This window comes from Rhinopithecus bieti, unplaced genomic scaffold, assembly GCF_001698545.2.
Source record: "Rhinopithecus bieti isolate Rb0 unplaced genomic scaffold, ASM169854v2 scaffold_2723, whole genome shotgun sequence".
NCBI classification, from domain to species: domain Eukaryota; kingdom Metazoa; phylum Chordata; class Mammalia; order Primates; family Cercopithecidae; genus Rhinopithecus; species Rhinopithecus bieti.
The window spans coordinates 1,339,443-1,355,790 of NW_016804119.1; the positions used below are offsets into that span (position 1 = coordinate 1,339,443).

Below are 16,348 nucleotides of genomic sequence, written 5' to 3' on the forward strand. Positions count from 1 at the left end.
GCTGAGATCTGGCCACTGCACTCCAGTCCGGGCGACACAGCGAGACTCCATCTCAAAAAAAGAAGAAAAAAAAAAAAAGTCTATCTTCTCCTTTTAGGGGACACAAATCATAACAGGGGACAGTAGAAACTCCAAAATATCCTCTCCACACACTTACTTCCAATATGTTTGTAAATAAAATCCCATAAAAAAAGGGGCTTTCTGCTTGTATTCAGGGGCATTCAGATGGGTGGTAAAAAAAAGAAAATCAAGGAACAAAGTGGTGGCATTTTTAAAAACATCAAGTATTTGTATCCATAGAATAAAAACAAAGGGAAACAGATTGGTATTATATACTTTTAAAATCACCTAATTATTGCTTAAAATTTAAATATAATGTCTATATAAAGTATACATGGGCCAGGTGCAGTGGCTCACTCCTGTAATCCCAGCACTTTGGGAGGCTGAGGTGGGTGGATCACTTGAGGTCAGGAGTTCGAGACCAGTCTGGCCAACATGGTGAAATCCCCATTTCCTACTAAATATAGAAAAATTAGCCAGGCATGGTGGTGGGCACCTGTAATTCCAGCTACTTGGGAGGCTGAGGCAGGAGAATCACTTGAACCTGGGAGATGGAGGTTGCAATGAGCTGAGATCATGCCATTACACGCCAAGTGACAAGAGTGAGACTCTGTCTCCCAAAAACAAAACAAAACAAAATAAATAAATAAATATATATACACACACACACACACGTATATATGTGATATTTTGGACAAAAAAAAAGCTTATATCCTCTGATGATAAATCTTACCAATGCAAGAAGAGTTTTTTCTAACTTTAATCCCATCTCTACTCTGAATGGGAAGAATCCCATTAAGCTGGTGACCTCGTGGAGAGTATAGAATTCTGGATACTTTTTCACTTGTTCAATGCAAGCTCTTAAAATTTTCTGAGAAACAGAAATAAAGAAAAATTCATTTGTATTGCATTCCTCTAATAATGCAAAAGAAAATGTTTAGTTACATGTGACTATGTAATTATTCATTGCAAAATTAGCCTGATTTCATTAATTAAGCTACTAATACACACATTGTATATTCTTTATTTTCATAATTTATTTTTAACCCAGTTACTTAAAATATTGATGTTTAATACTAAAATTAGTAGTCTCATTAAAATTCAAAATTAGAGGACACATAATATCATATTTTCCATGTTATTTAAGAAACTCTTAAAGAAAGGCACATGAAAATTTCAACACACTTTACTGCAATAAAAGCAGTTATACGAATAATTAGAAATTAAGTAGTATACTCTGAAAACATTCCCAAGCACAATAAGTTAATGAAGTAGTTATCTTACGGGTCATTGTAATCTATAATCTAAAAAAATCAATAACATGAGAAAATGTAATTGGTAAGTAAACAAAATTTGCAGCTTTTTGTGAAAAGAGTATGTGCCGCTTGTGATAATATATAAACAATTCAGAGATGCATAGCTGTTGGGGGTGGGGAGAGTTGTTTGATTAAAACACATACATACATTATCTTCTAAGATACATATTTCTTCTTCTTCTGTCAATGAACCTTTTCTGAATGTCTCATAATATATTTTAGGTCACAAAAGCTCTTGGCATCTTTATATATTATCTTTATTATATATATCTACATACCCTCTCCTTTCACATATTTGTAAAATGTGTCAAGTTACAAATCAATAACTTTACTCCACTATATCTTTTCATCTACAGTTTCAGAACCCCTTCCCCCCTTTTCTAATCCCTACTCCCTATCTTTCACATTTTCTCTCTTCATCTATGCTTTTCATGGCAGATCTTGATATTTAATTCATGGTATCATTTGTAACTAACAGAGATGTGGACTAATATGGAAAAGTTTTAAAAAATCTGAGTCAACTGCAAACTCATATCTGCAAAATATCTTTGCTCCTTATTTGTACTATTAGTTAACTTTCACTTGTAACATTCCTCTCCTATGGTAGTTATTACAAGAATTTGAATATGCAAAGAAAGGTAATACATAAGAACTACTTGAAATGGAGACTATTTTTGTTAGACATTCATTGGCACATCATTCCTGGTAAAACTATGGTGGATGTTACAGTGTTTTTAACTGAATTTACTTAATTCAGTAACTACAGCAAGAGAGTCAAAGGAAAATCTAAGACAATTTTACACCTACACTCTGATACATTATATAATTATCGAAAGTATTTTACAACTGGTAGGTACTCAATTAACTAAAGGATCATTATTTAGCTTATGTAGTAAAAAAAAAAGTTTTATACTAATCATTTATCTTTCTTTGAAAAATAACTAACTGAACACAGGAGGTTAAAAGATTCAGGCCGTTCCCCATCACTCACCCACTGAATGCTATTAGTGTTTAATACTCAAAATATCTTGAGAATTAAATTGATCAAAAGCATATGCATTTAAACAATACACATTTATCATTATAAAAAATGTTCCCTAAATTTTATTTTGGGCTAGAAAGGAAAAATATTTCTGGGCTTGGTGAAAAGCAAGTAAAATATCTAAGAACCATAAATCAACACATAGAGGAGAAACTAGAACAGTGAGGAGTAAGGAAACCTATGAAAGGTGAGGTGGCTTGAGGGCAAATTCTTCAACCAGTTCTAAGAGCAGGTGGGAAGTCAAACATAAGACTTCTACATTTGAGCAGGGATTTGAACAGATATATATAAACTTATGTTCATAACAGCATTATTCGTAACAGCCAAAAGGTGGAAGCAACTCCAGTGTTCATCAATGGATGACCAGATAAACAAAATGTAATATATATACATATACACACACACACACACACACACACAATGGGATATTAATCAGCCTTAAAAAGGAAAGAAATTATGATACATGCTACTACTTGGACAAATCTTGAGGACATTATGCTAAGTGAAAGAAGCCAGTCACAAAAAGACAGATATTGTATGTTTCCACTTATATGGGGAACCTAGAGTAGTGAACTCATACAGACAGAAACAGAATGTGGTTGCCAGGAACTAGGGGGAAAAGGAAACAGGGAGCTACTGTTTAATGGGTACTCAGTTTCAGTTTGGGAAGACGAAAAGTTCTGGAGATGGATGGTGGTGACAGTTGCATAACAATGTAAATGTATTTAACGTTATTGAACTGTACACTTAAATGGTGAAAATGGTAAATTTTGTTATGTATACTTTACCACAATTTAAAAAAGAGAGAGAGAAATGGAGGACACACTGAGGTCTAGCCTTGGAAAAATTTGGAAATCCTAGGAAGAGCAACGAGAAAATGAAGAAGCAATCATTGAAAATGGTTGAGAATTCTCCAGAACTGATGAAGGCTATAAATCCAGACACAATAAACACAATCAGCCAGCAGGATTTTATTAAAAAGCATATTTTTATGAAACTCTAAAATACCAAAATTATAGTAAGAAAAGACAGAAGCCCTAAAAGAAAAGACAATTAGACAATACATTTTCAACAATAACATGAAAAAGTAGGATTGTATCTTTAAATGTTGCGGAAAAAAGGTAACTGCCAACTTTGAATTGTGTATTAAATAAAATTATATTACTAAAATGAGAACAAGATAGATAAAAGATTGCCAAATTAAAAAAAATGGAGATTGTTCACCATTAAGAGACCTTCATCAAAGGCACATCTAGAATACACAGGATTTCAAGAAGAATGAAAGAATCTCAGAATGTAGGTTTGAGAAGAAGAAACGGTGGGCCACAATCTGGCAAACCTGTAGATAAATTAAAACAAGCATAGTCCATATAAAATAATAATGTGGGTAGATTTAAAAAAGGAACTGTATTACAACAAATAGCATACAAGTCAAGAGGGACGTAATGAGAGCCAAAATGCTCTATGATTTCTGTATTGTTTGGGAGGCTAGTTGATATTGAATAATGGAATTATTCACTGTAAAAATTCAAGAGTAACCACTAAGAGAACAGAAAGTAGACATGTAAATTCCAAACCAACAGAGAGGGGAAAAAGAGGAAAAATGTCAATCTCCTCAAAAGGAGTTAAAAAAAAAAAAAAAAAAAGAGTACAGAAAAAGTAAAACATAAAGCACAAACAAAATCAATACATACTGTCATCATAATGGATGTAAATAGCTAAACTTTCTAATTAAAAGAGATTATCAGATTTTATTTTTAAAAGAAAGGAAAGCAATCTAGCTGAACACTGTTTTAATCCCACCTAGATTTTTATAGAAATGGACAAGTTGATTCCAAAATTTACATGAGAATGTAAAGAACCCATGATCTCAGGACTATAAAACTACAGTTATCCAGACTATATGGTTTTGGCATCAACAAAGACATACAGATTAATGGAACAGAACAGAGTCAAAAAATTGATCCAGGCTGGGCATGGTGGCTCACACCTGTAAACCCAGCACTTTGAGAGGCCGAGGCAGGTGGATCACCTGAGGTCAGGAGCTCGAGACCAGCCTGGCCAACATGGTGAAACCCATCTCTACTAAAAATACAAAAAAATTAGCTGGGTGTGGTGGCAGGCGCCTGTAATCTCAGCTACTTGGGAGGCTGAGGCAGGAGAGTCGCTGGAACCCGGGAGGGAGAGGTTGCAGTGAGCAGAGATCGCACCATTGCACTCCAGCCTATGTGACAGAGGGAGACTCCGTCTTCAAAAAAAGTTGATCCACGTGATGGTGACGAGGTAATTCAGTAAGGGAAAAAATACCTTTCTCAACCATACTCTGTGCTAAAGCAGAGTTTCTCAACATTGGCATTACTAACATTTTGGACCACATAATTCTTTGTAGTGTTAGGCTGTCCAGTACATTGTAGGATATTTAGTATCACCTCTGGCTCTACCCAGTAGATGCCATCAGCACCCCTACCAAGCTCTAGACATTGTCAAATGTCCATTAGGAGGCAAAGTCACTCTCAGTTGAAAATGATTGTGCTAGAACAACTACACATTCATACGGAAAGAAATGACCTTTGATCCTTACCTTGTATCTTACACAAAAATTAACTTGAAATCAACATAGACTTATTTACGTATTTAAGTTAAAACTATAAGCCCTTTAGATTAGGGTTTCTCAATGCAAGCACCCCTGACACTTTCAGTTGGATAATTCCTTGTTGTATGGGACGTCACTCACATGCATTTAGTATGTTTAGCAGCATCCTTGGCCTCTACGCAGCAGATACTAGTAGCATTCCACCAGTTGCAACAACCAAAAATGTCTCACTGTCAAAGTCCTAGGGATGGGCAGGGTGGCGGGTGGGTGAGGAAGGAGTAAAACTGACCCCAGTCTGAGAATCACTTGGGATAGGCAAATAATTCTGTGCCAGAACACATGAAATCACTAACCACAAAAATTTTTGATAAATTAGACCATTAAAATTCTGTTCTTTGAGACACTATTTAAAAAATGTACAAATACATCACAAACTGGAAGAAAACTATACATAATGGAGTTGTATTCAGACTATATAAAGAAACTTTATGGCTTAATAAAAATAAAAGCAAATAAAAAAATCAGCAAAATACTTCAATAGACATTTCACAAAACAAATGCACTTAAAATGAGTAATTTTTTAATGTAAATTATACCTCAATAGTTTTAAAAATTAAATGTGGATATAAAAGGGAGGCTTTAGTATTTAATGGCTATATGATGCTCTAACAATAATAACACAGTACAATCTTTTAAAAAATGTGGGAGAGAATGAGAAGAGCATACAAAAAATAATTTCAATTGTTATCGTATTGATCACTACTATTGTTATTTTGAGGCTGTTGTGAGTGTAATGTGGGATAAAGCAAATGAGACATATGAGGTATTCTTTCCTAGTTCTATCCACTGAATTATTCTCAAAACAATGATCAACCCAGGAGCATCCGTAGTGCCCACATTGTAGTCTTGAAATATCACTTCACAATAAAAGAAACAAGGGCTCTAGAAAATGGCTGATTCCAGTGCCAGGGCAGGAAATGTAGAAAATGAGCCTCGAAGACTACCAGACTGACTGAAAAGCCAGTAGGAAGAGCCTCTCAGTGAGTTAGTATTATTTGAGGCTTACAAAGGATAATAATCTTCGTGGACAGAAACACATATATGTTTAACTCCATGATTTAATAACATTTTAAAAAAAGAAAATACATCATCATTGGAGAATAAAAAGGAACTAGTTTTTTAAAAAGTGGTATTTCAAAGGAAAGAGTCTAGTATTTATTCTGTCACATGGTAAGCTACGTGAACTGGGAAACCGAATAGTAAATAAGGGAAAGTATATCTTTTAAAAATTATTCCAATGAATAAATGATGCAATCAGAATATTACAACTGTGCAAACCACAGTGAATGAATGCATCTAGGCAGTGAGCATTAATAGCTGGGGTGGTGGCGGAAATGTTGGTTAAAGGACACAAAATTTCAGTCAGGTAAGAGGAAAAAGTTTAAGAGATCAATTGTAAAACATGGTGATGATAATTACAATGTAATTGAAAACTGCTAAGAGAGTAGATTTTAAGAGTCCTCACAACAAAAAAATAGGTTTGTGAGGTAATGCATATGTTAATTAGCCTGGTTTGGCCTTGCCACAATGTATACATATTTTAAAAACATATTGTACAAAATAAACATATACAATTTTAACTTGTTAATATAAAAGATAAAATTCAAAACCGAAAAGAAAACTGCAACATACATAGCCCATAAAGTTTTCATATTTGGAATATATAAGGAAATCTTACATATCAATTAGAAAAAATGAAAAGTCATTCTGCAAGAAAAAGTGAGCAAGAAGCATATGAAAACATGCATGTGCTCTCCCCTCCCCCCATGTATATATATATCTGAGATGTGGAGCAACAGAATTGTTGAACACTGCTGGTTAGAATGTAAACTGATATAACCTGGTATAGCCACTTTGGAAAACCATTTGTAAATCTACTCAAGTTGAAGATACGCATACTCTATGACCCAATAATTCCACTCCTAGGTACACAAACAGTCCCCAGCTTATAAAGGTTCCACAAAATGATTTTTCAACTTTACAATGGTGCCAAATCATTGCAATTTTGTCACAACACACAGCATTCAATAAATTACAAGACACTCAATACTTTATTATCAAATAGGTTTTGTGTTAGATGATTATGCCCAACTATTGGTAAATGTAAGTATTGTGAGCATATTTAGAGTGGGCTAAAACACACCATGATATTTGGTACATTAGGTGTATGCATCTTTAATTCACTATAGGTTTATTGGGATGTTATTCTATCGTGAGTCAAGAAGCATCTATTTATCCAACAGAAACATGTGCGTATGTGTACCAAAATAAATGTATGAGAATTTTATTAAGAGTACTGCTTAGAATAGCTCCAAACTGGAAGCAACCCAAGTTCTGATCAACAGGATAAATTGTAGTTCATTCATATAATGGAAAAATGGACAGAAATGAAAATGAATGAACTACAACTCACACAAGTTAAGAATCTAAAAAGCACAATACTGAATGAAAGAAGGAAGGCCCAAAAGCATTCTGTTCACATAAAATTCAAAATCAGGCAAAAGGGGCCAAGCATGGTGGCTCACGCCTGTAATCCAGCACTTTGGGAGGCTGAAGCAGGTAGATTGCCCAAGGTCAGGAGTTCGAGACCAGCCTGGCCAACATGGTGAAACCCCATTTCTACTAAAAATACAAAAATTATCTGGGCGTGGTGGTGGGAGCCTGTAATCCCAGCTACTTGGAAGGCGGAAGCAGGAGAATAGCTTGAACTCAGGAGGCAGAGGTTGTAGTGGGCTGAAATCGTGCCACTGCACTCTAGCCTGGGCGACAAGAGCAAAGCTCTGTCTCTTAAAAAAAAAAAGAAAAAAAAAATCCCAACAAAATCAGGCAAAAGAGAAGTAGAACTACCACTCTCCATATACGCACAAAAAGCAAACAACTTATCACCACCAAAGCTGGGACAGTGATTATTCAAGTAAGGAGAGTGTTATTTATTATACAGGAGGACTACACAGGGGGCTTCTGGATTTACTGGTATTGTTTTATTTCTTGTCCTGGGTAAGAGTTACACAGATGTTTACTATATAATTATCTGTTAAGCTGCATCTATTTTTTCTTTTGTTCTATATACTTTTCCATATATACATGACATTGCATATCACAAAATTTTAAAACTGAAGGATCTTAGAAAAGTATCAGTGAATCTTTGCAGTGGGGATGTAAAATACAACTTAGAGAAAATGTGCTACCACATCAATATGGAAAAAAACATGACAATGTTTATCATTTATCATTAGCTACCAAGTAACGTACTTTGTTAATAAAGTACAGTTTTATATTCACCCAAGAAATATTTACATTGAGCACTTGAGCACTTAAGCGCGCCAGACACTATTCTAGTCATTGGGAGACTACGTCAGTGAATAAAACAGCACTTACAAAAAGGCACTGTTTTACAAAAACAGTGAGAAGGACAATAAGCAAAAATAAAACATGGTAAAGGGAAAAGTGAGGTTCATACTACATTCCATAGGGTAACCAGGGACATCCTCATTGATAGGTGACATCTGAACAGAGAGAGACATAAAAGAATCAAGACACTATTCCATGCAGAAATCCGGGGAACAGATTGAGAGAAAAATAGAAACCCCAAATGCCAAAGGACTTAAGGCAGGACTATGCTTGAAGTATTGAAGAAATGTAAAGGCTAGTCCGCAGGTGGGAGCAGAATAACTGATAGGACAATGTGTAGTAAGTGAGGATGGGGGATGGGAGGGAGGGGAGAGATCATGCAGGCCACTGCAGAACTTTGTAAAGACTCTTCCTAAGAAAGATGGGCTGTAATTCCAGCGCTCTGAGAGGCTGACGCAGGAGGACTGAGGTCAGGAGGTTGAGACTAGCCTGGGTAACACAGGAGGCCCTGTCTCTAAAAAAAAAATTAGGTGTAGTGGCCTATGCCCATGTTCTTGCTATTCAGGAGGCTGAGGTGGGGAGGATCACTTGAACCCAGGAATTCAAGGCTGCAGTGAGCTAGGATTGTGCCACTGCACTCCAGCCTGAACTATGACTTATGTATTAAAAACATCATTCTGGTCTTTTAAAAGGCACTATTAAAAAACAAGAATAGCTGCCAGCTCCTTCTCCACATAGAAAATTATGACATTCCATTTGGATATATTATATTTAGGTTCACAGAAAATAAAAATCAAATTCATTTATTTAGAAGAATCATTCTTCTGGTTCATATTAACAACAAATTTCTTCCTTTTTTTGAGACGGGGTCACATTCTGTCATCCAAACTGGAGTGCAGTGCAGTGGCAAAATCAAGGCTCACTGCAGCTTCCATCTCCTGGGCTTAAGTGATCCTCCCACCTAAGTCTCCCAAGTAGCTGGGACTAGGACTAGGACTACAGGCACAAGCTACCATGCCAGCTAATTTTTCAATTTTTTGTATAGATGGGATTTCATTATGTTGCCCAGGTTGGTTTCAAATTACTGGGCTGAATCCTTCCGCCCTGGCCTCCCAAAGTGCTGAAAAAATAGGTGTGAGCCACTGTGCCTGGCCTGTTTTTTTTTTTTTTTTTTTTTTTTTAAACAGTGAAAGTGTAATACTCCTGCTGTCCTTCAACTTATAGTGCCTAGTTTTGTTTTTTTTAACTATGGTAAAATTTACCATCTTATCCCTTTTTAAGTGTAGAGTTCAGTAGTGTTAAATATATTAACACTATTGTTTACAGTGACCAGTTTTAAAGGCTTAAATAAATTTACACTGATATTTATAAACTCTACTACAAACATATGTGTATGTACATATATAGTTATTGTTTAAGTAGCATACTTTATCCAATTTTTTTGAGACAGAGTCTCACTCTGTCACCTAGGCTGGAGAGCAATGGTGGGATCTTAGCTCACTGCAAACCTCCACCTCCCAGGTTCAAGTGATTCTCCTGCCTCAGCCTCCTAAGTAGCTGGGATTACAAGCGCCCAACACCATGCCTGGCTAATTTTCTTATTTTTAGGAGAGACGGGGTTTCAGACGAGGTTTCACTATGCTGACCAGGCTGGTCTCAAACTCCCGACCTCAGGTGATCTGCCCGCCTCGGACTCCCAAAGTGCTGGGATTAGAGGCGTGTGCCACACGCCTTGTCTATTTAAGTAGTATACTTTAAGTTTCTGGAAGGCTCAATGAATGATGGTAGGGTACGAGCTGGGATGATATACAGGTCTTGCTAATAAATTTGCATGAATGAGTGAAGTATCAAAAAATGAACTCAGAGCTGAAATTTATCATTTTGTGGCTGGTTACCACAAACATAATGAGCACAAGTTCCCGTGACTGAGTTTTAAAGTACCATTCAGATTTTTAGGGACCAGGATAACTCTTTAAACACTACTCTCTCACAAGTGAAATCAGTGGGTCAGTTCAAACTATTATGTGAGTAAAATGTAATGATATAATACAATAGTTGGATCATTAAAGAATATACATACAAATATACTATAATACACAATTTTGAGATGTTAGTTTTTAAACTATTTTAATGCATGATGAAGAAAAGACCTGCGGTTTTTAAATTGGTAATATTGACAGTTCCAAATGCTTTTGGGGGAATCATCACACATTTCAGAATGCTGCTATTGCCTATGACTTGGCAGTTTACACAAATGTGAGTTGATTTTTACCTCTGTGAAGAGACGGGCATCATCAGAAAGCATATTATAATCCTGTGCACATTTCTTTGCAGAATTCTGCAAAAACTTTAGGAACTCAGTAACTTCTTCGTTCACATGTTTTCTCATATCCTGATTTTTAAAAAAGTAGACATGTCTTGGGATAAAAAGTTTCATTAAAAAACAATCACTTTCTTAATCATTGCTATAATAATTTGGACTTAATAATTAAAGTATCAAATCCAAAGCAGAAATGAAAGAAGTCAGTAAAAGTTATTACACAGTAACGATAAACTGCTATTAAAAACTCCACAAAATAGAAAAGCAAATGACTAAGACTATACAATACATGCTCAGGAATTGAGAAGCTGATTTTATAAAATGCTGTCAAAAATTTTTTAAATTTACTTTTTGAGGCGGAGTCTCGCTTTGTTGCCCAGGCTGGAGTGCGGTGGCACGGTTTCAGCTCACTGCAACCTCTGCCTCCCGAGTAGCTGGGGCTACAGGCGCCTCCTCACCTGGCTAATTTTTTTGTATTTTTAGTAGAGATGGGGTTTCGCCATGTTGACCAGGCTGGTCTTGAGCTCCTGACCTCAGGTGATCTACCTGCCTCAGCCTCCCAAAGTGTTGGGATTACAGGCATGAGCCACCGCGCCTGGCCTCAAATTTTTTTAAAAGACATACATCCAAATTGAAAAATGAGCAAATAATACAAACAAGCAAGTTACCAAAGAAAAAATAAAAATGGCTTATCCACATATGGAAAATGTTTATTTTCATTAGTAATCATAAATTAAATTAATGTAAAGCAAGAGATCATTTTTCCCATTTTAAATTAAAGGCAAAAAAGGTAATGTCCAATATTAGTGAAGATAGTTTTTTCTTTTTTAAAATTTGATTTCGATTTTCTGTTACCTTATCCCTGTAGGAACAGAGAAGACAGTTTTTTCAAAACCTGTCATACAACAGAGGTACAAACAAACTGGTTTAAACTTTTTGTAGAACAATTTATGCATGTGTAACTGCAGATCAAAGCTTTGAAAACATGCATATGCTTTGGTCTGGCAGTTTTATTTTTAAGAATTTATCTTATGGAAACTATCATTGATATGAACAAAGATTTTGCTACAAAGATGTTCAGCACAGCATCATTTATATAATTGAGAATTTGGAAAAGTCTAAATTGAAGTAATAATTAAGCAATAATTTAAAATTGGTATAATCTATGTGAAGTTCTACTGCTAGTACTTAAGACGTGCTAAGCAGTAGAGCAAAATGCTTGAACTATAATGGAACCAATAAAAGAATTAAAGCACCATTGCTCTGTCAAGTAATCTCCTTAAATTTTTCATTTTAAAAAAGATGACCGGACCTAAAAACATAAATGTAAATTTAAGATAAAATATTTCCTAATTTTAATATTTTTTCCTGAAACTGAAGAATAGAATACATACCAAGTACTGCAAGTAGTCATTTTTATTTATTCCAACAGCTTTGGAATTTGTAGGAATCTTTGCGTATTTAACCAACAAGTCCACATAACTCCTCTGCTCTCTCTGTGAGAAACGAGAGAAACGAGGATAAGGAACTCTTGGTTTTGGAAGAAGAACCATTCCAATTGTGGTTTTAACTTTTTCCTTTGCTTGAGTTGCTGAACTAACTGCCGGCTCATTTTCTACAGAACTTGCTGAGGCATTCAAATTTTCTCCTATACGTCTGGAAAACAAAATATAATTTACAAATATGTGCTTTTCACATGAAGATTACTATCATGGAACTTCATGATTCTCAATCACTAGGGAGAATATAGTGTGATTAACAGAGTAAACTCTGGATTATTATCTAACTCTGCCACCTGCATTTTGATGCTTAGCCATTTAAAGTAGATTAAGTATTCTGTGGGATAGGTTCACAATGCAAACTTACCTTCAATTACCTGATGGAGAGGAAGAGGCATACTTATTCAATTTAGAACTTTTTTTCCCATTAATAAAGAGGGGAAAATCATTCTTGCCAATTACATATGCAGGTATTTTATGTTTACATTTTATTAAAATTTGAGTTCTTAATACTTAAATTCATCACTAAGATTTATCAGTTAATATGGTGAACAAAACCTACTAAGAACAGAATATAATGGAATCACAAATTTGAGGTTAACAAAAATTCATTGAGATTTTAAATGTTCCGATTTCCTCTGCTTATCTCAAAAATTAAGAGAATTCTAACATATGCACCATATTTTTTGAAAGCAGTATTGGTTTTGGAAAAGTTGTACAATCCTCTATCACTCCGGTACACAGCTGAGTTCATGCAAATGACTTTATGCTTTTCATGGATGCCAAAGAAAAATCCTGGCATATCTTTAATGGAATGTACCAGAAGAGAAAGTAGTGAGTAGTTTCAGAACTTGTTACCACATTTGTTTATGGAATGTGTGAAGGTTGTCAGAATCACAATGGAGTTACCAATGTTTAAAAATCCCTGATATCATGGAAATACTATGCAGCCATAAAAAGGAATGAGATCATGTCCTTTGCAGGGGCACAAATGGAACTGGAGGCCATTATCCTCAGCAAACTAATGCAAGAACAGAAAACCAAACACCACATGTTCTCACTTATAAGTGGGAGCTGAAAAATGAGAATGCATGGACACAGGGAAGGGAATACACATGGGCCTGTTGTGGGGTGGGGTTGGGGTAGGAGAACATTAGGAAAAATAGCTAATGCATGCTGGGCTTAATACCTAGGTGATGGGTTGGTAAGTACAGCAAACCACCATGGCACATGTTTACCTACCTAATGAACCTGCGCATCCTGCACATGTACCCTGGAACTTAAAAAAACAAAACAAAAAAACACAAAAACCCTGATAATTAGAGCTAGTGAAGGCCATGAAGACAGAGTTCTCATGTTTGAATTCCTGATAACAAAATACTTCTGCAAGGGTATTTGTTCAGGAACTGCCTGTCCAACCTTGGATTGGTGTCACCTTTGTTATTCATCTTCCAAAGATCAAGTATAACTATTTCAAAACAATCACACAATCCTAATTTTTTCCTTTAAAAATCTTTGTCCTCCTTTACCTCCCTGAATACGCAGATAGTTTACTATGGCATACATATTCCCATTGCAATGCTTTACTCCCAAATAAATTTCTTTTATTTTAGAGAGTTTCTCTGTTACTCAGATTCACAAATGCTACCCCTACTTTTAAGAAGTCACCTTATCCAAATTAAGGTATATGAACACAAGTTCCTTATCTTATTCATAACCCATCTCTATTTTTGCTATTCAGTTATTATAATCTACATTTTAAATAAGAAACTTTAGAAGTGCATCAAAAACTATACTTCCTTGGCCTGTACGACTGTAATTTCCATCACAGTAACTGTTGCTATAACCTGGCTCCAAATTACACAAAAATCCAGACAGGAAGGGAAACTAATGAGAAAGATGGACGTCTGCTGACTCATTCTTCATTCCTCCATTAGTTAATATTTATTAACTACCACGTGCCAGCCTATGCCAGGTACTGGAAATACAACACTAAATACAATACCATCTCCAGTCTCCAGGACATTATAATCAAGTGCATTAGAGAAGTCAATGAAGAAGAAAGAAAAGTAGATAGGTACATCAACACAATGGGACTATAGAGAACTTAGGTTTCCAAAGTGAACATACCAAGTAGGTGACTGAAGAGAATCCTAAGAACATCATGATCAGGGATTAAGGGAGAAAAAGAGAGGAAGAGAAAATATCCATAGCAGTGGTTCTCAATCAAGGCAGTTTTAATGTCCCCAGGGCCTTCTGGAAGCCTGTAGGTGTATTTGGATTGTCACAAAAGAGAGGGGATTAAAGGCATTCAGAAGGGGGGAATACTAAATGCCTGCAATATGCAGTACTATCCTGAATAACTTTCAACAGTCCCTTTCAGGCCTTCTCTTACCAGGTACAAATAAGTCTAGTCTGTTATTATTTATCCTAACAGTACATTTTATTTTTCCTATGATTATTTCATGGTATGTTTTATTTTCTCTTAAGTATTTTAAATTAACTTAAATAAATGAACTGTATTCATTTTAACTGATGCATCTCACTACCTCATTATATCTCATAATGCAGTAGTCTCTATGAATTTACATATTAAAAAAATTATTTCACACTTATTGTTTTTAAAAATTATATCTATTAATTTCATTTTAAGCTAGTAAAGGAGGTATCTTATTTCTTATAAATATCTGTCATAAAAAGTGGGAGGGTATCAGTCTGATACGGCTGAGAATTACTAATTTAGATCTGCATCTGGACAAAGGGTGAGTTACGTTCCATCCTACTACTGATTTGTTCTAAATTAACTTTATAATACTAGAATAAATATGTCAAAAATTCCAAAAGATGACAACAGTATTTTAGAAAATATGTAGGTCCCCAAATAAAGCAAAAAATATTTAACACCACTCTCTCAGAGCTAACTAATGGATAAAAAACGACTCAAAGAGCTGATAAAGGAATGGGAGAAGAATTTTGGAAATTAAAATTAGGATGCTTAGGTTGGCTCTGAAAATAACACAGGTTAAAAAAAGACATAGCTATTAAAGTTTCTCCAATAATTATATAAAAAATAAGCATATTTTAGGTTAACAAAATGAACATTAACTGCTGATCTTGGGAGAAATGTATTACAGCATATTGACTTCTTACTAGAAAATGTCTTGAGAGCTATTTAAATCTAACAGTATTGTGTCTGCACTCTTAACAATACTGCTACACAGCTGTCTCTCTGAATATGAGAACATGTCTGTCCTGTGCCAAAAACTGGCAAATTTAATTAAGCTGCTGCAGCAACAAGATGCTGACTCAGATATGCCAGACTAGGAATGTCAAGGAATTCTAGCAGTTTAAATTGGCTACATTCAGCAAAGAATGAAATGGTAGCACATCAAGATCATTTCCTTGTGCAGTGCTGTCAAAATCTTCATCAGGGTGTAAACCAAAAGCATCTGACAGGGTTTCTTTATCCACGTATACAGCATTATACTTTATTTTGGTTGATGGTTTTAAGTTTTGCCCCTGCATTTTGTCAACTGCCCATTCTCCTTTCTTAAACTTTCTATGGAAAACAAAAACAAAAACAGGGCAGAATCCAAAACTTTTAAGTTTCCTATACTTTAAGTACTGGTTTGGTAGCTTGTTTAAAAGTAGCATTTGAAAATGGTACTTCTAGTCTCCATTTCAAGTCTACTAGTATCTTCTGAGTTTGATTTATTTTCCTAAATTAAATGTGTTAAAGCTTTATATATATTTCTATTTAAAGCTATTTTCCCCCTTGTTTGCTTAAAATTCAGTTACGAATATCTGCAAACAGAAACTTTAATTTAAAAAAAAGGCAATTGTTTACGTGATTGTTTACATTGTTTACATAATTAAAAAAGGCTATTTCTACATGAATGGCTCATGGCATTTTAATATCCTTTTTTATTTTCTTGGGAGACTTTGGAAATATTCTAAAACTTTTTTTCATGCTTCAAAGAAAAGTAACACAATATTAACTTTTTATATTATTCATTTGTAAAAACACTATTCAAGTTGTCCTTTCATTTTACAAACACTTATGGAGCACAGAGAGCAAAAGGAAAATTTTTTTTATCTTGAAATTAA

The 16,348-nt window shown here is 35.0% G+C and overlaps 1 protein-coding gene across 5 annotated transcripts in view; it reads right to left on the reverse strand.

Annotated features, from left to right (window-relative positions):
* ICE2 (interactor of little elongation complex ELL subunit 2) overlaps positions 1-16,348 on the reverse strand; it is a 59,636-nt gene that overhangs the window by 35,628 nt on the left and 7,660 nt on the right. For 3 of the 5 annotated variants that reach the window (XM_017864528.1, XM_017864522.1, XM_017864547.1), the window contains 3 exons: positions 12,137-12,398; positions 10,695-10,814; positions 794-931 (listed from right to left, as the gene is read on the reverse strand). In XM_017864528.1, coding sequence (XP_017720017.1) covers positions 794-931; positions 10,695-10,814; positions 12,137-12,398 — 520 coding nt within the window. The remainder of the gene's footprint in view (positions 1-793; positions 932-10,694; positions 10,815-12,136; positions 12,399-16,348) is intronic. The other 2 variants (XM_017864535.1, XM_017864543.1) reach the window with 1 other exon arrangement.